This window comes from Diuraphis noxia, unplaced genomic scaffold, assembly GCF_037042655.1.
Source record: "Diuraphis noxia isolate RWA-SAM2 unplaced genomic scaffold, SU_Dnox_SAM2 contig0001, whole genome shotgun sequence".
Classification (NCBI taxonomy): Eukaryota; Metazoa; Arthropoda; class Insecta; order Hemiptera; family Aphididae; genus Diuraphis; species Diuraphis noxia.
In genome coordinates, this window is record NW_028301711.1 from 72,348,934 (window position 1) to 72,374,282 (window position 25,349).

The window sequence follows — 25,349 nt, forward strand, 5'->3', positions numbered from 1 at the left end:
AGGTATCTTCCAATGGTACTTTTGATATCCTTTTGGTGTAGCAAGAGTGTCATTTTCCAATGACGCGTTTCGTTTAAAAATCTTAAGTAATTTTATTTTTATTTTGATAATAGTGACGGACAAGCCCAAAAATAACAAGACATATTATACATATATTTATATATACAGGGTGATTCTTTTAATCGGGTACACTAATTATCTAGAAAAGTATTAACCAACGTTTTTATTAAAAAATAATATTTTTAAATATTTTTAATCCTTATCTTTTTTTAAGTTTTTTACTTTTTTGAATGACAATAGAGTTTTAATTTCATATTCCAAAGCAGAATATTTTGATTCATAAAAATCGAATTTAGGGCTAGTAGTTTTTGAGTTATAAATATTTAAAGTTTAGATTGGCAGAGTGGAGTGGTACGGGGTTACCCCGCAAAATGTTTGTCCACTACTCTGCTTATCTAAACTTTAAATACATATAACTCATAAACTACTCGTCCTAAACGTCATAAACACATTTACATAATTATTAATATATTTCAAATAGTATACTATATCCATTACTGTATATATATTATATATTATATCGGAAGATGGCTGTTAATAATTGTTTTTATTAATAAAGTTGGCTCAAGTAATGACAACTATCAAACTTACTGCCGACTGACGTCTGTCCTAATATGTCCACTGCTGAAACTAAATTAGGTGCATGACAAGCCTGCAGGTAAACCTTAATTTGAGGCCTAAATGTTTTTTTTTTTTTTAAATAAGACTGTATGAGATACGATAGCCAGAATTTAAATTACGGAAGATCTTTGCTTTCAACCGTTTTAACATTTTCCATATACGACAAATTAATTTTACATTTGATATTATACAATACAGTAAAATGTGACGCAATATGGACGGATGGACGCAACTCCATTACGACAGATTTGTAAAAATTTACAGATCACGTGTAGTCTACTTTAACTCGACTTTATTTTATCTATTTTTCGATATTATAAAAAATTGAAAAACAGGAAAATGTAATTAATATTTTGGATAAACATGTACAGACAGAATAATTTTGTTATATAGAAGAATCCACAGTTTTTAAGGCAACCGTAAAATATGAATGTATTATTATATTAATATAACTATGTTCATATAGATAAATACTATATATAGATAATTTACTGTAATCATATAAAATATATATTATGCTCTATTATAGATAAATGTACATACCTATACTTAATATTAATTAAAAAAATTAAATAGTATAAATAATGCCGTTGTTAACAATAATAGTAAACGGTTAGTAACGTACAGTGGCATGATTTCTGAAAGGGCGGGGGGGGGGGGAGAGGAATTGGAAAATCTCCCCTAAGATCAGTATTTATCGAGATGTTCATGTGTAAATAGTTTCACTAATTATTGTAAATTATTAAATATGAAGACTCGGTCTACGGTGTATATCTTATCCCGGTATTGCGAATTTTGACGATTCCCGTTTATATAAAAAGATTCATTAAAAATCGTACAACCACGCTATCGGCTTGAAATTTTCAATGTTGATTGCATATTTTGTGATCAATAAGTAGTTCAAGCTTTGGTAGTTTCGTGTATAAGGATCAAAGAACCTGTAGGCAGTGCCGTCAATAGAGTTTGGCGAAATGGGCACTTGCAGGGGCGGACTGGGATTAAAAATGTCACCGGGATTTAGAATTAGAGTGGCCATATATATATATATATATATATATACTTATTGATTGAACATAAAAAGTTTATTAAAATATTAAATAGAACTCATTTTTTACATTCTTCAGATTAATATAACATCGAACACATGAATTATTTGACAAATTATTCCTTATTAATTATTAGTTAATTTATTATAAAAGCGTCTTATTAAAATTAAAACAAAAGTTTTTTTTTTTATGTTCACTAGTCATAGCTAAGTTATTAATAATTTCATCATTATTAAGTTTAGTTAATATATCTTTTTCACATGACATTAGTATAAATGCTTCTAAATTAGGTTGGCTTAATGAATTTCTTAATCGATTTAATATATACTTTAGAGTAGAAAAACTTCTTTCACAGGTTACTTGCGAAGAAGATGAACTTAAAATATACTTATAAGCTAAGTAAAACTTATCATATACTATTGAATAAAGGTTATAAGTATGTAAAATATTATATACACAATATACACATATTATACAGTTCTTACAGCGGAAAATACTTTTTTAAAAACCTCGCTCTTCTTTTGAATCATCTTCTCCATTGACTTGTGTTAGTGCACTTGCCAACAACGCCAAGCAGTGCCGCACACCCGACTGACACTCCTCAGAGAATTGGTGGGTGACTGGGTGAGTATGACTGGTTCTGGGTGAATTCGGATGTTATTTTGATAAATATTTGTTTAATTTATTATTAATTGTATAAAAAGTATAAACTCAGATTTTACTTGTGGGGTGGGTGGGTACCGCGAGATATATATTTTCGACACCCTTGTGAAAAATCTACTGTGCGCCACTGATGCCAAGGGCGCAGTGAAGTTATGATCGCATTTGAGTTAAATTAAAATTGGTTTTTTTTTATATCATTGTTTTTTCTCATAATTTATTCAAAGTTTTATAAAAACCAAAGCGTAAATGTGTAATGTACAAACATTATAATCTGGGTGATGTTTAGTCATTAGTGTTTACTACTTTTACATTTATATATATTACCGATATATTTTTTTGCTAGTATGAAACTAACCTAACCACAAAGTACCTAATGATTATCACAAACGACCGGTTATAAAATTTTAATATTATTGACAATGATTTATTGTAATGTTTTATTATTTAAATTATGTATAATATATTAACATTACATGGTTATACTTGTACGTTATAGTTGTATTTTTGGTTTATTTTTATTGTTTTTGTAAACTGAAACCTACATAATATTACAATTTATTATATCTAATAAAGATTCGATTTTTTTTTTAAATATAGAAGTATTTTGATTAGACGTAAGAATGTGATATAATTATTATATTTATATAAAAACTATACTTACCTATAAATTAAACAAAAATAAGGATCAAGGACGCCACGGATTGTAGTTACTGCCGTTGTAGTCACTGAGCGGACGAATTGAGTTTCGTAGATTACATGAAATCACCCTGCAGTTGTTATGCAAATTTCACTTTTATAAATTAGTTAAAAACCGTAGAACAATGCTATCGACTTGATACCTTCACAGTTTGATTAGGCATGCTTTGGGTTATCAGCCCTGACAATTTCATTTTATGTTTAGCATCTGAGAAGTCATCCTTGGACCTTGGTACAATTGAAGACGGTTGGAGTTTAATCGAGTACCTACGAGAAATCATTCGGCATTTATTGCAAATCTTACGCTTGAAAATTAATTTAAAATATAAAAACTGTGCGATCGTTTTGAAACTTATTATACTTATTATATTTTGTAATGGTAAATTCTAATAATTCTAAAGTGTGTATACCTAAAATCTAAATGTATACCTATGTACCTTATGTCACAAATGCTACATTACCCCATCATATTTTTGTCGATTTTTTTCTAAGCAAGTACTTATTGACACGAATTAAACATAAAACAATATTTTAGTAAATATAAAGAAAAAAACATTCAGCAACATATAATATTATGTTATATAACAATATGTTAAGTACTTACATGATTTTACAGAATAACACAATGTTTGACATTTGATATGGATAGAAAATATTTCTGACACATATTGTTTTGATAGTTATACATATTTTTTTTCCAATATAATTTATGCGTACCTACAATATATTTCCTCCCATAATTCATATTTTCACACATATAAATATATTTATACTAAACCGTATTCAATTTTTTCAAATTAACTAACTTAGATCAGCTCTTAATAAATAAAAGATTAAACTGCTGTCTTAAATTATTAGGCAAAAAAAGTATTTAAGTTAATGTATTTTATAAGTACTTTTTCAAACAAACGCATGTTGTAGTGGTTATTTTGATCATGTTTTATAACCTGTATCGCCGAAAGGAAAAATATAAAAAATATAAAAAGTATAAAATCTAAATTGATGCTTGGATATGATTGATAAAAAAAACACAAAAAAATGCCAACGGCACGTAGTGTTCCCAAGCGGTCACCCATCCAAGTACTAACTACGCCCGACGTTGCTTAACTTCAGTGATCGGACGAGAACTGGTGTATTCAACGTGGTATGGTCGTTGGCGATGTACGATAAAGACCTGGCCACATATAATAATGTGTAATTATATAATATTATAGAATATAGACTAGAATAATAGTAATGCATCTAGATTATAGTTCTAAATATTATGAAAACTTCAGAGAAACCGAACTATGCTTGCTGAAAAATTCTGAAAAAAAAATTCCACGATTCTCATCTGTAGACTGTAGTTGATACATAGCGGGTGACACACTGAAAACTGAAAATTAAATAATACACTTACCTATACCTACATAGCCGGTTGCCCGGGTAAGTATATTACTCACTTCTCTTTTTTAGTATATCCATGACATATAGGTACTCCATAAAAAAAATGCAAATACGATGTATCTGTCCCGGTCGTGTGTGCTCGTGTTAGAATTTTCCAACGACGAAAACAAAACAATTGATGATTATTTTTAATTTTTAATTTTCAAATAGTATTTAATACCTATACAGCATCTGCTGAATAAAATAACTTTAATTTACTGATAGTGATAAAAATATATTTTGAGATCCATTGACCAATGATGTTTACTATTACTTTTAATATTATACTTTCTTTAACTTACAATAAAAGTTTTTTGTCATTTTTTTGAGTTTAATTTCTAAAACTATAAAACTATAATATTTTGGCTTCTTTCCTTTTATGTTATTCATAAAGTTAAATAATGGGTTTTCGTGATTTTTGTATTAAAATTTAGTGCAATAAATATCTTCAAAAGTTCAAAATTATTAAGTAGGTAGCTTTAACTTAATTTGTACCATTGTTATCTACCTGCGCATGCCCACGAATATTTTTAATAATACAAACTGTTAGTAATCGTAATATGATGATTATAAAATATTACACTAAATTATAACCTAACTTAAATCTTAAATCAAGATAAAAGTAAGTTTAGTTTAGTTAAGCTTAAAATGTAATATATACATATATATATATTCAGGGGTGGATTTAAGGCACTGCGAACTATGCTGCCCCATAGGACGGCAAAATTTTGTTGAATATTTATTTTGATTTTGTAAAATTAGGTAGGTACATCATTTTTAAATTTTATCAATCACTTAAAAATCTTGAAAGTTTTGATTTTGTATTCGTTTATTTATATTATTTGTATTATTAAATAAAAGTTAAAATTTTTTTTTTGATAGGGGTGGCAAATTTAATTTGGCATAGGGGCGGAAAATTGTTAAATCCGCCTTAGTATATTTTATTTGTATTGAAATTTAAATTCCATTTAACTAGATAATATAATATAGATTTTATTAAGTATTTCTTAAAATATGGTTATTTAAAATAGTGTCAAAAGTCTACCATGCCCCCTATTGTATAAATAAAAATTATTAGAATAATATTTTATCTTTATTCCAAATAAATATATCTAATTATGTATAACCTATAATATGGCTGTATTCAACAAAAATGTCTTTAATATGTTTTATTCATAGTTAAAAATAATTTTTTACTTATGTGCTAATATTTTTGCATATTAGGTACTGGCCGTCTAGAAAATATGCATAAATATGCAACTATACAATTATGCGTTTCAAATTTTAAGTTTAAAAGAATATTTTACAACAAAAAATTAAAATACCAGAATTTGGTATGAAATTTAATTTTGCATAAATATACTTACTTACCTCCCATACTTTTCTTACCTATTATTAAGAATTATACTTGCCAATAATATTATTAACGTTTATAAAAAATAAATCGAAAAATATCAAATGTGTAGCTCCAACATACTATACCTATAGCTTTTTAAAAGAGTCAAAATATTTTGTAAATATTATTATATATAAAAATGTCAATAAATTTTTTTTGGAAAATTTAAAGTTTCTACAGTAATTCATTTTTAAGTTAGAAGTTGATTAATTAATTAATTATTTTATCAAAAGGTTTTAGAAGAATCCATGTTTAACTTTATTTTTAAAAGTACAAGGAACTTAATTGACTCTTCAAAGTGCCAACTATAAAACTAATTTACAATCAAGGTTAAATATTTTGAGTTCCAGAGGTGATAATAGATATAAAAAAAAAAAACATCAATATAAAAATCAATTTATCCGCTCAGGATCTAAAAAAGTTGAGTTTGATTAAAATACTCCACTAACTAAATACAGCAATTTTTTTTACAATAACAGGCTTTAATCTAATTAATTTTACAAAAATAAAACCGATAAAAATCAACATTAGGGAATTCTTTTTAATTTGTCCTTATACTTTTCAGTAACCTAATATCCTAAGTCCTCACCTATATATTAAATTAAAATATAAGACTTGGCCACAAATTATTTTTTAAGAAATAATATTATTTGATGATTAATAAATATGCAAAAAGGAACTCATTAGAATTTATAAAAAAAATATTTATTTCACATTTTGATTCCAATTACAACATAATTCACTATTAATTACTTTATTTGATTATACAAAGTGTGATTCAATAAAACATTAATATTACACAATACATTTTATTTTTACATTTTAATAGGTATCTAAAGTTATTTACTTAAGTAAAGTTCATATTCAATAAAAATTGTTTTCAACAAATAGTAATGAATAGCTTTACAATATAATACATAAATAAATTAACAATTAAATAAACTAATAGAAATACATTTTTTATGAGAAATACAAGCATAATATGCAGTAATCTCAGACTAAAAACCTCAACATTATACCAATATGTGAATATTAATTTATTCTACCTATAAAATGGCATTTTATATTAAAAATCACAAACCAATTATTATTTATGGAATAAAGGCTGTTGGCTGCTAAAAAGTAATATTGTAGATCAGAGTTATTCAGACTGCGTTTGATGGCTCCAAGAAGTATCACAACGATTTGTCAAGGTGACAATGACACAGAAGAGGAAAAAATATTAATGATGATGACAATTTTGAAATTTATGGGCATAAATGGTTATAGATAATATTACCTATCTAGTTTTGTATTGTTATGTAGATTTAATGATATAGGCTTACACTTAAATCTTTAACGATGAAGTAAGTTTTTAAGTACACGTGGTTCATATGGAAAACAAAAATGTATTTCTCTTAGGTATAAATTGATGCATGGTAACGATAATAAGTAACTAAGGGCTAACAACATGGAAATTTATTAGTGGTGCCAATTATAAATAAACTAGATCCTAATTATTAAAATAAAAAGTATGATTTTTAATCATTTAACTTACACAAATACAAATACAACACTGCCCTGGTTTATATATTTTATCATTTTACAACCTATATTACTCTATTTGTTATTTTAATAAATTAATTCTTAGTATAATTCATTGCAAAAATTTCAGTAACGACTAAGAATTGTATTTGGTTTGTTGTCTTTGGGTCATCATATCATAAATGGTGGACACATCGACTATCACATATTGGTACAATATACTAACTTTATAGATAATTAAATATTATATACACACATACATAATATATTGTAAAAAAATAAATATTGATAATTGATAGGTAATTGCTATAAGGACACAAAGAAAAAAAGAAAAGAAAAGAAAATTAATAGAATAATAGTTTAATACAGATTTCAAAAGAAGTTTAATAAACATATAATTCTCAAGTTAATTAATAAAACTAAAATATTTTACATAACATTAATAAGTACAATTCAATATAAAAACCTACGCGTATCACTTTAATAATAGATATTATCGTATTGGATTTAATAAGTAACTCATAAAATCATAAAAACAAAGAATAAAACAAGAAAAGACTACAATTTATAAGATAATATGAAATAAGTAGATTTAACTAAAAAAGTATATATAATAAATATAAATAAACTATGCAATAAAGTTCTCTTAAATGGCAACTTGGCTAAAATTTGTATTCTTAAATATAACTTAATTTAAATAAAAATAGTTCCTATGTATCAGTCTTTATGTTCATCATATGTTTTACTATAAAAATAAATAATTTAAATACCACATTAAATCAGAAGACCTAATACGTTCCTAAATATTAATGTTTTAATTCACAGCTGTGATTAGCTATACAAATGTATTTAGAAATGTGTTGTTTTCTATAAATTAAAACAAATAAAAACCAATAATTATCTCGACAAAATTATCTACTTACATTAAACTATATAACAAGTTTAGTAACAATAATTAATTACACTTAATTTTACAATTTTAAATTAAAATACACTTATCTAAATCTAAAATATATGAATAATATGAACTTTACATATGTATAAATACAAAATTGGTAACAAATAGTTAACCAATATTGTATTTTTATTGTTGTTATAAGGTCACAGCTTAGTTTCATTTCATACAATTTTTTACATCAAAATTGAGCAAATCAATTCTGTACACCGTATTTTTAACTTTAAATCATTTACAGGTCCTTAAACTAATTTTGGTGTATGAAATTTTGAATTGTCTATAGGATAAAAATAGTGTTTCTTAAATATCAAAAATATATTTTCAAATTAAAACTAGAAACATTCAGTGGTGGCTTGAACTTTATTTCCATAACACCCACATAATATTTTTAAACCATCCACCTTTTATTACTCTCTAAATAGTGAATTTATAGATTGTTATTGGTTAAATGACATTTATAAATAATTCAAACTACCTTTTTCAACCATATAGGCCATCTGCCCATTAAGAGGATGTCATACTCGCATGTATGACCCCATCTTGCACATATATTACATAGAAAAGTTTCACTAGTTAGTTAGCTGTTAGTTTTGATATTAGAGTGAATTAACCCATTATTAAACTTTTAAAGGTGTGGCGAGTTTACTGCTACCAATTGCGGAATACGACTGGGAGTAAGTAACAGTCACAGCTACTAGCTCCCGGATGGGTGACCACTCGGTTCATAGTAGTTAAAAACCTTGACACATACACATGTTTGCAACCTACCGTAACAACCGTAGAACAACCTACCGTACCAAAACCTTATCCCTACCACAGTTCATAACCCCTACAACAGCTAATGGCCTTAGTCGCCGGGCTTAAGATCAATATAAAAAAAAAAACTTTTAAAATTAGAAACTTGTAAGAACATTATCTGTGTGTTCACTTGTTGGTTTTTACAATATTTTAATTTTAAACAAGTTATGAGTACCTAAAGTATAAATATTTGAAAATGCACATAATTATTACCTAAAAGTTTGATACTGGGTCAATTCACCCTAATATAAAAACTAACAGCACACTATTGAAACTAGCGAACAAAAATTTGCTATGCGGTATGTGTGTAAGACAGAGAAAACACATGTGGGTCCAATGTTCTTTTAATATCTTTATAAACATGATTTTTGAATCATACTTCCTTCGAGCCGCCACTGAACTAACAAAACTATAAATTATTCAAATGTTTATTACAGCTATACCCGAATACAACTCATTACATTTAACTAATAACCTTAATACTGGATTAAGATTATAAGGAGTTAAATTATTTTTAATGAGTTGGTCAAGACTTGTTTGTAAGTTTGTTAATGTAGCCATTGTGCTTTGCAACTTTGTATCACAACAAAGGCAAAACTCTGACCACCTATTGCATATGAATTTCAATATTCGCATTATGTACAACAGAAAACTAGTGTCACTACCCAACAATAAATCTAATATTAATTCGTTTAAATCATTATTATAAGATAATGTTTGTAGAAATTCAACTAAACTGGCAGTGGGATTTAGCACTTGACGCAACATTGGTAAAGAGTTACGACGATAACACAATACCAGTGAAATATCAATAGTACATATCATACTCTCAATGAGTATGTCATTGCGATCAGAAAATAACTGTACAATCCACTGTGCAATTTGAGTTTCCGGCAGATAAGACATACATTTTTTAACACATGCATCAAGCTTCCGTAAAACTTCATTGACACTACTTTCAATTATTGCCATCTCAGCATCTATTTCTTCAGAGTCTTCAGATTCATCAGACGAAGAATCACTGGATGAAGATTCATTTTTTGTCTCCTTGATGATTGTAGCCACTGCTTTTAAAATTAATAAAACTGTGTCTTGTAACAATTTTTTATCGCCTTCGTCTTCTTCTCCTCCTCCGAATTCTCCAGGACCTTTTCTAAATGGCATATTATTCAACATATTTTTAGTTTTTACAACCTTGACCAATTCTCTAGCCAACATACAAGGTTCTTCTTGCATAGTACCTTGTACAGCCAATGTTGTGGTGTAACACAAACTTTCATTGAAAAGATTAATAATATTCTTCCAAACTACTGGTTGGACTTTTGGCCGCCTTAAAAGAATAAGCATTTGTCCCAAATCTGCGTAGAAATATTTAATGTTCATAACATTAAGATTGGTTTTAATGGAAACCATAGAGGTCCATAACTTTATAAATTCTATGATGGCAAGATGACCCATTTTATGAGTGAATTGTTCAGTATTAAGATCTGTACAGTGGTCAAAAGATGACATGTACCTAATAAATTTCAATACAATCATTTTCCATTGGTTTTGTAAAACTTCAATAACTTTCGTTTTAACAAGGCTTATTCCAAATTCGTCATCCATCTCAATTTCATCATCTTCAAAAATAACTTTCCTGCTAACACAATTTTCAGGCATCTTGATATTTTTTTCATTATCATTCATTTGTGAATCTCTCCAACACAATACACGTTTAAAAACTGATATAACAGGACATAAAGTTTCAGGAGATCGACGAAGAAATAAATCTGTTAACTCTTCCACCCATGCATTATCTAATTTATTTTGTGAACACAAAAATATTTCTGCTAAAGCGTTACTAGCTGCGTATGATATGTAAGGATCTGTTCGTGTAAGTAAAGATACAACTTCATTTACTATACCAGTTTTATTAGAAATTAAGTAATTACTTAACCGCTCAACACTGGTGCATATAGTGCCTTCTGATTGTTGTTTGAGGGCAATGTCACAGGTCAATCGAGCTGAACTCAAAAAATTTAAAAGTCGTTCATTACTCCAACTACTTACATTTGAGACCCTAAAAACTTCTTTTAGCATACATGTTTCAGGCAATTGACATAGACAATGTTTTGTCAAGTTTAAACTAATTGTATCTACGTTTAAATCTACCAAGCGATATTCACTGTCATTAACTTTCTGCTTCTTAGCAAGTGGCAATGTTTTGTTCATAGTTTCCTGTTCTTCCATACTCCCAATAACAGTTCAAAAATCTAGAACAGAAAAGTAATTCAACAAAATTAATATTTATAAAGTTCTTTAAAATATATTTATGTATATATATATAAATAATAATAATTTGGGAATAATTCCATATCATGGAAATTCATAAAAAAATTACAATTTAAGAAGGTCCTTATTTAAATTTTAACTATTCACAGATTATATATATAGGAGCCCAGATAGAGTGTAAATTAAATAGTAAGTAGGTACCTTGGTATACTGATATTTTTTAATAAATATATACAGTAGTAATTGTATCTATAATCCATGCAAGTTATATCATACTATTAGTTACAAATGCAACATTATTTATATTTTTTTTAGCTAATCAATAATTTTTTGTTTATTTGACAATTATCATCAATTAAATGATACAAAATTATAAAAACATAAAAATCTTAAATATTTTAACCTCTTATGAATAAATTATCAATATGTTACCTATAGTTAACTATAAGCAATAGACAGTACCTACTTCTTCACTTGCATAATAAATAATTGGGTAATGTAAATGCATGCAATTTAACATTTAGTTTTCTTCACTAATAAAATGTGAATACACAATTTCAATATGTTCATGAAATGTTTTTGAATCCAAGAAACTGCAGCAATTTTTTTAAATGAATTTAAACATAGTTGATCTCATATCTCAATCTCATAGTAGGTATGTACACATTTTAACATTAATTTCCTCAATAAAAATAATAATTGCTATCATGTTCACATTTAAATATAAATCTAGATTATTATAACTCTAAACTGATTAGAGCTACAATATGAGTGTACAAGCAAATGAATAAATAAAGTAAAGTATATATTCAGGTATTTGCAAAAGTATTAACCATGAAATATATGAGTTGTAACACTAAAAATGTACTTATAAAAACAATTAAATGCTTATATATAGTAGTAGAATATCAATTTATTTGATACAATTAGTGTAATAACTCTATTGAATACCTACCGATATAATATTGTACAAAAAGGTATACAATTAATATAAAATTCTTAGGTAGGTCAACATAACATACTAATAAACACACCGATACCAAATATTGAAAATAGTATTCGATACACTTGAGAAAAAATAATGAATTGACCTTGAGTTTTGAAGATAACCATTTGAATTGGTAATGATTTATGATTTTAAAATATAATTCCTAATTTATTATTAAATATATTAGATAGAAGTAGGTATAGTACACTATGTAGAAATTACATCAACTTCAATAATTTTTTTATAAAATTACCAGGTACTCATAAAATGTAGGGTCTAAGTAATCTAAATAATGCAAATGGAATTCAGTAGACCTGATACTGTAAACTTTTTCATGGAGCTATAATAATGCGCTAAAAAAGCATGGTGGAGTAGCGAGAATCAATACAACTTGTTGGAGGTAATAAATATATTTATTTTTATATTTTTCGAATATAATAGAAAAATATAAATTTGGAATGACACTGAAAAATATGCTTGGCTTACCAATAATATATATCAACTAAACACTGGTGGTCACATGGCAGTCAACACATTAAAATTGTATTTAATTACCTATATAAATACCTCATCTAATAAATCTATTTTAATAATACCAATTACTTTTTAATACAAATCATTCTGATCTAATTAAAATACATTTGACACAGCAAATCATAATCTTTCCACAAACATATCATACTCTTCCAACTTAAGTTGTTTTCAAATTGCACAAAAATGTATTGAATAATTTAAATTACCAACAGTCACTTGTAGAGGTAAAATAATATGAAATAATATACAATCAGGTATACTCCAATAATGTAATTTATAATTGATATAATAACAGTAATAGGTACCTTGAATAATACAATCTGCTAAGCCAGTAGTTTCTATTTATATTAATATAAGCCATGATTATCATATTATTATTTAGACTTGTTCAAATTATTTTACCAACTAATTCTTAGATTTTAAAGACCATACACTGTTTTCATTTAAATACATTATGTCAGTAACAGTGAGTATCTAACTAAAAGGATTAATATGTAACAAAATGTAGGTACTTAAGTGAAAGTTAAAATATACGGGACTCATTCAGATGGTAAAACATTTCATGTAACTATCAAATTATTAGCAAATCACTTATTAGATAACACAACATTTTAAAATAACTATTATATTTATAGGTATCTAAAAATATTTTGTCTAATTAAATATACAAGAGAGTATACCAGTCAGTATGTACCTAAGCATACAATATAACAAAAATACATAAAACTAAAAATATACTCGGTAACTACTATATTTTTAAGCCACTAGTTGGGTATTTTTAATTATGATTTTTTAGGTATCTATACCAGCTATGCCTACCTATTATTAATATTTAATAAGGAAAATTTATAAAAAAAAAGCACAACATATTTCATATTTGATAGGGACTAGGTAATAGGTACTTATTAAATTTAATTTAAATAAATAGAAAATTATATTTTTGATCTTTTTAAAACTACCTAATAAAAAATTTTTGCTAGGAATGTCTCTACTAAAAAACTGTCTTAATAAAATTTACTGTTCTTAGATCACTCACTGAACTGCATACCTACCTACCAAAATAAAATTACATATTAGCACCTGAATGTTTTGTTTTTGGAGTTTTTTTTAATAAAAGTTCTAGTTTAGGAATTTTGAATTGGTGTGGTAACAGTATTAATTGATGATCTAGTATATAAGCTCAATCAAAGTTTGTTTAGTTAAATAGGCCAAAGTCCAAATTAATCCTACTGTCCAGTACATGGAGTTGAAAAACCTTTTAAAAAACCCCTTGATTGATAAACAAAATGATGGAAAGTGACGGATGAGTAGAGAAATATAATAATTGGCAATGCTCAATCAATGTGTTAGTGCCAAAACAGATAAAAAAAGGTAGGTAGGTAGATCAACAAGTTGCATGAGTCAAGGGATGGTCGAGCGAGAAGATTAAAATGATGTAAAAAAGAATCGGAGAGAGCGTAGAGGTCTCTGGGGCTGGAGGGGAGGACGGAGAGCAGGCGAAAAGCTTTCCGCGCGAAAAATTGAAAGTTCAAAATCGGCCGACAGGACGCCGCCAAGCGGCAGCCGAAACTGTAGCCGTGGCCATAGTGTACGGCTGCCCGTGTTACGCCGTCTGAATCCGGTCCTGGACAGCGCCATTGCCGCGCTGTCCGTACCGATAACGACAACACAACGCCCGAGTGCGGCTCGTACAAGCCGACTTTGGAGACTGTGAAACACTCACCCAGTAGCCGATGTCACGAAATCGTCCGTGGGGGAGGCGGCATTTTGGTGGTCGCGCTTTCCGCCCGTCGTCGTCGTCGTCCTCTTCGGCGGCGGCGGCGGAGGCGGAGGCGGCGTCTGCGGTCCGTTGAACAGCACACGCGGCCGTGGTAGAACGCGGCGGAACCGTCGTCGTACACACGAACGTCGCATGCACGGCTGTCGTCCGGACGGGGCCCCTCAGACGCGATACATCGCGGCCGTCTGATGGGGCAGCGGGCGGGCTGACGCGCGCACGCGCGTTATCGCTCTGGAATTTGTCGCGGGTCGAAAGCCGCGATAAGACGTCGTGATACAAGAAAAATTCTATCTCAACCCGTTCGCGATTACGTACGAGCGTGAAGCGGCGGCGACGGCGACTGTACGACGTCGACGATTGCCGACGTTGTTCGTGACTGGCGCGCGGCCCGACGGCGAACGGATAAGCGGAAACGCGCGGCGCATACCGATGGTGGCGCGGCGGTGGCGGCGGCGGGAAACCTCATTGGCGGCGGCGGCGGCGGCGTAGCTTATGGAAATAATTGAAGGCCTTCGTCGGCGGGCGGTCGCGCGGTGGGACGTTACGGGGTAGAGTGACGGAAGAGGAGGCGGCCGTCATATTATTATTATACACGTATGCACGGCGAGCCGCAAACGTGAGGAATATTATCATTATTTTTATTATTACTATTATTATCGTGTAACGTACGTATATAATGATATTTTACCATATAGCCGCGGCGGCCGAATAACCGTGTCGCCCGGCGGCGCGTCTGTTGCAGTGTTACCAACCGCGTTCGGCGGCTCCGGTATAGCGTAATGATAATGTAATATTATTTCATTTTATGAAACGGCGAGCGCGCGGCTGCGGCATACCGGACCGATGTCGGTCGACGACGCGAGTACGCGACGTCTTGTTGGCCGTTGCTCGTTCGCCTCGCTCCCGCCGCCGGCCGACACGACCGTCGACGGCGGGCTACCGGAATTTCGACAAAACTGCCAACGTGACGACGACCGCGCCGCGTTCCGTCAGAAAGCTTCGCCGTTGCCGTTTGAACAATAAAATTATTATGATATACGTAACCAACTGTATTAGATTAATATTATATAGAAATAAGCGTACGAGCGACGTGCTGGTACCGTTGTTGGCGCCAACGTTTCGTTTGCCGGCGAACTTCGGTCTGCACTTTAGACACGCTTTCTCGAGAACATTGACTTCATTCGTAATCCGTGCGTTTGGACGCGGTTAGGTCGACTTCCGGGCCTAACCTAGGATATCTCGTAAAATTCAAACCTCGTGTTCTGTTCAAAATCTCAATATAATAATATTGCCGCTTCTAAATCGAATATCAATCATATAGGTATCCTGTTACCTGGTTCGAGGATAGGGTAAAAACGTCGACAAAAACACCTTTGAAGGTCTTCCCTTTGTGCTCGCTCGTAATTCGTATCCGTCATGCTTGCATTATGTTCCGTTTCTTTTCGGAATTGGTCAATTTTTAAAATGAGAACCAATCCCCTCCAAACGACAAAAAAATAAATAGGTACCAATAAATCTAAACCGCAGCGAGTGCATAAACCGACGTGCGATTAGTCTGACCTTGCGTGAAATACCTTTTATTGTTACATCGTGTAAAAGTTTCGAATACCAGCAAATGGCCGGCGAGTGGGCGAAGGTGCTTAAAATGTTTCAAATTGCGTAGGTACAGTTCCGCCATATACATATTGTGTATAATAATATTATAAATGTATAATACATAATAGGGTTTAACTCATCACGGTATTTGAACAAAAATAGGCACTTCAATCTTTGTTTAAAATACAAACTCTTGTGCATAAGTAAATATCGTCTGATACATGAACGTAAATATCAAATGATATCTATTCCTGTAAGTAAATATCAAATAACAACAACTACCTATCTTATAGAAGTGTCTCTTAATATTATATTGGTATAGGTTTTTTTTTTCCGGTAAGTAAACAACATATGTTTTTGACTCCATGTCAGCGTCGTACGTAACAATAAAATATGTATATAATTATAATATCCGTTCACCATTTAAACTACATAATTTTTGTATCGAAATAATTAGCAATGTACGACTGTCAGCCATACTTTAATCATTATAAATATCATTGCTGTATAAGTTGTTGCGCAGAACAATATTTTTGGGTCAGGCACTTGGGCGTGCGGCAGGAGAGAATTTCTAAGAGTAGACAAGTGCTTACCTGATTTAAATAGGAGAAATTTACATTCAACAATAACTTATGAAAAATAACGAAAGACGTGGATATAATATACACAAACTGCAATTTTCAATTATTCAAGTTTTGTACAATTTAAATCACTTTAAGATGGTTTAAAAGTTGTAGTCGTATATTATTATATACGAGTAAGTTACACGCAAAAAATTCCACCGCGCTGTGCACTCGATATAATATACGACGCTACATAACGCATAATATAGTGCCGTACCTGTAACGACCGACGATTTTTTTTTCGTTTTTACTTTGATAAACATGTGTGTGCGAGTGAAAAAAAATAACATTTTAATTATAGAAAAGGTAAAGTCACCATAGCGCGTGTTATATAGCAACAGAAAGGGTGTAAAAGATTAAAGAGTCGTTTTTATGGTTATACTATACAACAATACAACGTATAATATTTCAAATAGCGGTCAAACAGTTCACACCTGTCAGGTAGATACGTACCCATTGACCGTCGCCGTCTCTAGAAACATTTTCTTTAGCCAAACTCTTCACAGAGAATTTACAATAGTTATTGGTTTTTGATTTTCACCGGCGTATGGGCGGTTTCGTTTTGATTTATTGGAATTGGTATTTTCTAAAAAGAGACAAAATCCCGCGTGACAATTGAGAAATACGCGTCGACAGATTGGTACTTTCATGGTACTTAAGTACTTTGTATATTATATATAGCCTATAGATTAATAGAGTATTAAAAGAGAAGACATTTTAAATCAATTACGATTTATCTGTTACACCGTTACACGATTTTATTTTTATTGTAAAAAAAAAATAAATATAAAAATCGAATACTGTAAATATTCATCCGATTATTAAAACACTTAGGCTTAGTAAATATTCATAAAGAAAAAATACTCGTAACTATTAAACGAACATTAGTCTCATTTGTATCTGTAAAATAAAAGGTGTTATTTTATAGTTTTTACATTTATACACAACGACAACGAAACACCTTTACGATCGTTACCTATACATAGTCGTAGGCATATTATATAGTATTTGTATATTGTAGCTCAAGGCTTAAGTGATTTTAGAACTATAATTTCAATAGATTTACTCGTTTAGTTAATTTTAACTGCTAAGCACAGGCCTTGTTTATTAATCGATGCTCACACTGCTTGAAAATGAAAAATGATTGAATAAAAAACGTATACCGAGCACTAACAAGTAAAGAGATAACATAGAAAAAAATATGTTGTTCTCATAAGTGTCGTTTATCGATCGTAGTCTTATTTAATTAATTGTCGCATCAGCGTCTACGACTAATAGCAAGGCAAAAAATATATTTCTGATATTATGTGTTTTCTCGTATAAACTAACCAGTTACCTATGTGGTTATGTCATCGTAACTTGTATTTATTTATGTATAATATAGCTGTGTAACCTGACTTTACATTGGGAAAATGAACAAACATCAAATACGGCAGAATATCGGTGTACCTCGGTTTAGTTTACTTTTTCCTGGGGAAAATCGGCATTTGAGTACCAGATTTGTGAACCAATTTTACCGATACCAGCAATCCAACCATTGCGGATTAGACATAGAACTTGTTATATTTTCGAACGGAGTCAGTTTGACTCTTTAAATTTTCCTGGTATTTCCAAGAACTGTCTTTAAAACTTTAATCAAAATCGGTTGAGTAATGTTTGTAAATAAATTGTTTAGTTAAAAGTTACAAACATAAAGACATTGAATTTTGTTGCACATTATTTGAATGTAAAAACTAAAAAGTAATAACTTACAATAAATTAAGATTAAACTTATTTTATTCAAAAAAAATCTCATAGCGACGCACGTCCGGTTAGTCTATACTAATTTTCGTACTTATATCTGTAACAAATGACAACCATAGTATTATTATAAACAAAAACAAAAAACAATTCGATTTTTGTGAGCCAAAATGAAATTCCTGTGTGAGCCGTCCTACAGTAACCTACATCTACATGGGTTAAGAAAAGCTAAAACCCGCTATAGTTTTCAAAAGTCTATTGAATTTTGATATAACTTTTATTTATTTCGGTCCAGTAGTTTTTGTCTAATATTTAACTCATTCAAGCATACAAACTTTTTAGCTAAATAATGTCAAGTTATAGGATAGTATCCTTAAAGCGGTGAAATTGGGTACTACTAATAATAAAATAAACATTTTTACATATTATTATTATTTCTTAATAATATTTGTTATAATAAAAGAGTTTGAAAAATTAATAAAATAACATATTATATAGCTATGCGAATACATAGCATACAAATAATTATTAATTAAACATTTCAAATTACGTGGTATAAAAACTAATCAGATGTCTAATTAAATGCCCATTTAAATATAAATTTACAGTTGCTAATTTGAATTAATACTTTATTTAATAGGTATTAAAACCTACTCGTGAAAAATATCGGTTTTATTTTAACGTTTGGATATAGTGGAGATATCTAAATTGATTTTTTTGACGAGTATTAATAGGAATTATAGATATAATGTCATAATACATAATATTATAATGTTATAAATTGTTATATACGTTTTCGATTCAGTGTTTAACTTTAACGTGACAAGTAAAACAGTGTGACTACTGCCTAGTGTGAGTTGTTGTAAACCGTATACGTTAAATAAGAGATGATTTTTAAAATATAAATGTAAAATATAATATTCCATTGTTTTTCCATGTAGGTACCTTGGTACCTATATACCTTTTAAATTTCAAAAGGTAATAATCGTTGTTGTTGTTGTTACTTTAAAATACAAAAAAAAAATACAAATACAAATTAGGTAGGTGTGTGTATCTACACACCAAATAAAAAAAGAAAAAGTAAAACAATAATTTTATCACACGGTTTGAACAACTGGAAACAATAGAGATAAAAACAAAATAGGTAGGTAGAGGACGTATAATAATATTATGTAGGCAGGCGGTAGGCATAGATACTGCGGTTTTTTTAAGTGTGTCGAGTAACGATGTTATAATAATTTATATATAATATACCTTCCTATGTAATGGTTGTATAGCCATAGGGACGCACTAATATAATGGGCGAGGATATTGTTAATATTATATTGTACTGCGCAATGCGTTTTCATCGCGACATTGCATAATCATAGTAGTAAAAAATAATTCAATAACAACAATGTAATATCATGTAAAATTTCGTTAAAGTGCGCGTTTGGCATGAAAAAATAATATTATTTGAATGTCGTATACCCTAATAAAATGCAATAATATTATATTAATATTTTAGTTCAACGAACCGGGTTTCGTTTTTTCTTCCGTGGAAAAACAATATGACGCGCGTATATACTCATAATGGTTATAATAATATTATGTATGTGTGTGTGTGTATAATAAGCGCAGAGGTGCCTGTCTGTAATAATAAAAAATAAACGCACTATACCATACCCCATACCCACCTACCTGGAGAAAAAAATTATTATATTATATATTATTATTATTAATTTTATATGCCCACTGCGGCGGGGGGTAAAACAGCGATAACGTCGATACTTTTCGATGAAAAATCACCGCCACACACACAAGACACAAGCCTATTATATTAGAATATTATATATTATATACTCATCATCACAAAACGTGGGTACACGTATGATGCGTATTATAATAACACACACACGCACACACGTATGCGGGCTATATATATATATGTATATATTATAATATGCATATATGGAATCTAATGACTGTAATGTTTTAACTAGGTATGTGTGTGTGCAACAGGTGTATGTGTATGTATATATTATATGCAACAGGTATGATATTATACACACACACGGGCAACGGCCCGTACGCGCGCGCGCACGCACGCACGCTGCACGCGGACGCGGGCCACAGACACGCGGCGCGCGGACACACTCGCTCGCACGCATTATTGTGTACGACCGACGACGTACCTCTATAATACACAATATAATAATATTATACGCGTCGGGTCGACTTGTAAAGCGCGTCCGGCGGTACATACCGGTTTTCGGATGGCTCTTTTTTTTTTCCGTTTTTTTTTCTCCTTCACTTCTCTTCCTCTCGACGGCCGAGCAAGCACACACACACACACACACACATACACAATTGATACGGGTGGAGGTCGTTTTGAAACCACTTTGTCTACATATACATATTATACATTTATACGTGCCAACCGCAGATCATGATCCTGTACGCCGCCGACGCGCCGGCGCGCGCGTGTACGCCGCGTGTGATACCGATATTATATTATAATATTGTCCGCATTATTACTATCAAACGCGCTTAATATTATATAAATTTTTATTATAACGGGCCGTCCGCCTGTTATGTATGTTGTTGAATATTAATAATAATAATAATAATAATATGCGATTACATTATACGTATCGTTATACATTATAATTTATACGAGATCGTTGTCATCGTTATCACACACAGGTGTCATATTGTTGACATTATATTATACTTATTACACACACTATTGTTGTCGTCGTCATTGTTAGGGTTCGTACTTCAACACGATACCCCCCCCCCCCCCAAAGCGTGTATACATTTCCCTATTTTAACGTAAATAATAAATTGAAATAATAAAATGATATAAATTTAACGTAGGTAAATAAAGGGATTAAATGGAACTATGATACGAGCAAAAATGAGAGTTATAATTTTTCTTTGTGCACGCTGATGTTCTTACGTTTAAAGGCATAATAGTAATAGTTGATTTTTAATTTAAGTCGTACCTACTTTGGTGGCGAATTATAATATAACTATTCAGCCGTGGTCGTGATTATAATCGTTGTACCAATAGTTAGGGCTCGAACTTTATCAACTAACGCTCGACTTGACAAAATTAAAGTAGGGGGACTCAGTTAACTTTTAAAAAAAGAGCGTCCCCACCACTTGTTAAACGTTACAAAGCCGTGGGGGCTACGCCACACCTCTTTAAATCATATAGGAAATATTTATGAATAATTAAATTTAAAAAAAAAATTATGTAAATATTATATTGTATATTATATTTTTAACTTATAAAATAAAATATAACAAACTCAAAAACAATTGAAACAAAACAAAAAAAAACTATTTATTTATATATTATGTTATCACTTATCACGTACATTTTGATAAAAATTAAAAATTCAGAATGATGGCAATGATGGCATGATTTAGCGTCCCATGCGTTCCCCTTAAAAATAAAAGTAGGGGTACGCTGAAATTTCTGAATAATTAGTTGGGGTACTCCGTCCCCCTGCGACCCCCACCGCCCCAAAGTCGAGCACTGCAGTAATAAGTCTTTATATATCCTCGGAAAGTGACTACTGACATACTGTAGTTATTACTATGCAGGACATGACGCTCGTTCGCCAAATATATTTAATTATTTAAACGACGTAACACGTTCATCATCGCGACTTTAGATAATTGTGAGAAAGATGATAATTTATAATAAACACATAACACCGGTTATCTAGTTTATGTAATTAAATTACTTAATTAAGTTTAAAACGGCAACATGCTATATTATGCTATCGCTACGTTATAATAATTCGTAGAACTAAAAAATATGAGCAGTTTCTCGTGGTGATGTGGTGGCATATGACCATGGACCATGGCGAGCACTTTGGATAATAGTCAGTCTAGAACAGTATCTTTTGAAAAATATTATAGATGCTCTACTCGAATTTTTAGTAGTCTTATCGGTTGTATATGTTGGCGTGATGTAAATAATTATAATATGGCTCACTATTCTAATATTTAGTAAATTTCGACTGGTCGATAAAAATACTTTATACACCAATAATTCAAATCGGCTGAAACAATATAGTTGTAACCATTGATATTTCTTAATTTTTGGATAAAGTATCTGATTTGTTCATAAATTATAATATATTAACAATAATTATATAGTAATGATGTATTGAACTGAATAATGTAATAATTATATTTAGAGTTTACCGCACAGTACCAAATATTATAAATAAAGGAGACAAAAACATAAATATAATATTTTCATTTTTTCCAGTCGCATATTCTTACGTAAAATTCAAACCTATACGGCTTTACAATTATTATAGCAATAGTATATTTTAAATAATGTTACATTTTTAAACGTAAATTTGGTCCATTCGCGACCAAAGATCTAATATCTATAATCTATACCTAACTTATATTATATACAGCTAACGATAATGTACGATGCATATATTATTACCTTTATAATATTATAAAGGTTATTTATTATAGTTCATTAGCTGTGTTATACATTTATAAAATAAGTACAAGATTCCGATTATATAAATATTTTTGGACATAAAACTCGTCTTATTACATAATATTATTATTCGTCAACACATCGAAAAGCTCAGCGGTTCTTTTCACTCTATACGTAGACTCAAAAATTACAACACCTCAAAGATCAACGGACAAAGTATAGCTTGGTATCATAATATCAAATACCTATATTAGATAAAAAAAGCTCGCCTGGAATCCTCATGTACAACTTCCAAATTACAGCAAGGCTACCAACGCTTAAAAATACTATACCTACTAATTAGTTGTTAAACTTCATTAAGTTGGAATTACTGTTATTATAAACAAATCGTTCGTCATTTAATCTTATACGCCACCACATAAACAAATTCAAGTTCTACAATCTAAAGTCTTACGAATAATAATCTCAAATGCCCCTTGGTTTGTTCGAAATGAAGAACTGCACACAAATTTTAAATTACCAACTATCAAAGAGTACATTAAGGAACTATCCATGAGCTTCTTGGGTGCAAAAATCAAGTGGTCCAAAGTATTATAGACTGAATATTCGTTCAATCAGTCGCAGACTACAACGTGGTCGTCCCCATGACATCTTAAATCAATAATCTTTTGTATATTTACATATGTATATATGTGTTTATCTAATTGTATAATAATTGTTAAATTGTTTGTGTTTTAATGTGATGATTTTTATTCATCTGTACATCAAAAAAACATAGTTCTTACTTAATATATCTATCACGATCTAAGATCTGATTTACAAAACGTCAAAAATTTACTTTTGTATCCCTAAGTTTAAATGATTATTGTCAGAAAAAACTTTAAATAATAATAATAAAAAGACTTGTACAGCATATATAATTCATTTAAATAATAACGTAATTATTAATAAAAAGCGGGTAAGTGGGTATCGCTCTGCTGTTCATTGGTGGTGGAGTGTGGAGTGGACCTCTGACTAGGGTAGGTTAAATTACTTAAATTTGAATGCAATGATAGGTATTATTGTATACGAAAAACGATTCTGAACGGAGGCGGTTTATCTGTCTAGGATATATTATAGATTATTAAAAATTTTCAAATCTTAGATTTAAAAAGAACATTTTTTATGAATTTCTAGCTTAAAATAATTAGCAAATTTTCGTGATTCTTACGTGTGTTGTCAAAATTAAAATTTAAATGCTTATAAAAAAAATGTGTGACTATATATTTCTTTTATTTTTCAACTGCTATTGTAAAAATATGTTAGGAGCGTTGTATTAAATTTTCAAATCTTAGATATAAAAGGAAAATACTTTATGAATTTCTAGTTTAAAATAATTTACGAATTTTCGTGATTTTTACGTATTTTGTCAAAATTCAAACTTTGAATGCTTTAAAAAAAAAAATATATACATATACATTTCTATTATTTTTCAACTGCTATTGTAAAAATATGATAAGAGCCTTGTATTAAATTTTCAAATCTTAGATTTAAAAAGAAAAGCTTTTATGAATTTCTATCTAAGATAATTTGAATCCAACATTTTTGACTGACACTTCAAAAAAAATTCTCAAAAAAATCGAAAATTTCAGTGCTCTATAAATAACTCAAAAAAGTCGAACATTTTTGAAAATTAAACTGTATATAGATAACATTAACATAAACGTTTGGTGAAAATTTCAAGTATTTACAGTGATTAGTTTTTGAATTACAACCATATAAAAATATCGATTTGGTCGAAAACTAGTTTTGCGAAAAAATTCCCGTTTTTCTGTCATTTTTTTTTTGTTTTTCTCGAATTTTTGAAAACTGTTGGAAAATGTTTACTTTTGACCTCTATAATGCACCGAGGATATTCACTTTTACATCGGAAACCACCCCCAAAGTTTGAAATTGAAGCATTATTTCGACTAGTTATGTTGTACACAGACTCAAAAACAAAAAAATTAAATTAAAAAAACACACATCATTGTAAAATCATACATTCATCACTTCGTTCAAAATCTAAAATTAAGTTAACAGTAACATTTATTTAATATCTTTATATTATATTACGTATTTGCAACTCATTTTTAGGGAGGAAAAGGAGGTTGAAAAGTATATTAAATTATTTATATGTAGGTACACTGTAC

The 25,349-nt window shown here is 30.0% G+C and overlaps 1 protein-coding gene, 1 non-coding gene and 1 pseudogene across 2 annotated transcripts; all 3 read right to left on the bottom strand.

Moving 5' to 3' along the window:
• The window catches only part of LOC149061615 (uncharacterized), a 587,539-nt pseudogene that overhangs the window by 72,783 nt on the left and 489,407 nt on the right, over positions 1-25,349 (bottom strand).
• LOC149061620 (5S ribosomal RNA) lies at positions 4,126-4,244 on the bottom strand. The gene has a single exon (XR_016190040.1). It is a non-coding gene; the product is annotated as a 5S ribosomal RNA (ribosomal RNA).
• Positions 6,597-15,147, bottom strand: lin (protein lines homolog). The gene is made up of 2 exons (XM_015520666.2): positions 14,704-15,147; positions 6,597-11,439 (listed from the first exon to the last, which is right to left on the bottom strand). Exon 2 carries the CDS (start codon positions 11,414-11,416, stop codon positions 9,605-9,607), a length of 1,812 nt encoding a protein of 603 aa, XP_015376152.2. The 5' UTR covers positions 11,417-11,439; positions 14,704-15,147; the 3' UTR covers positions 6,597-9,604.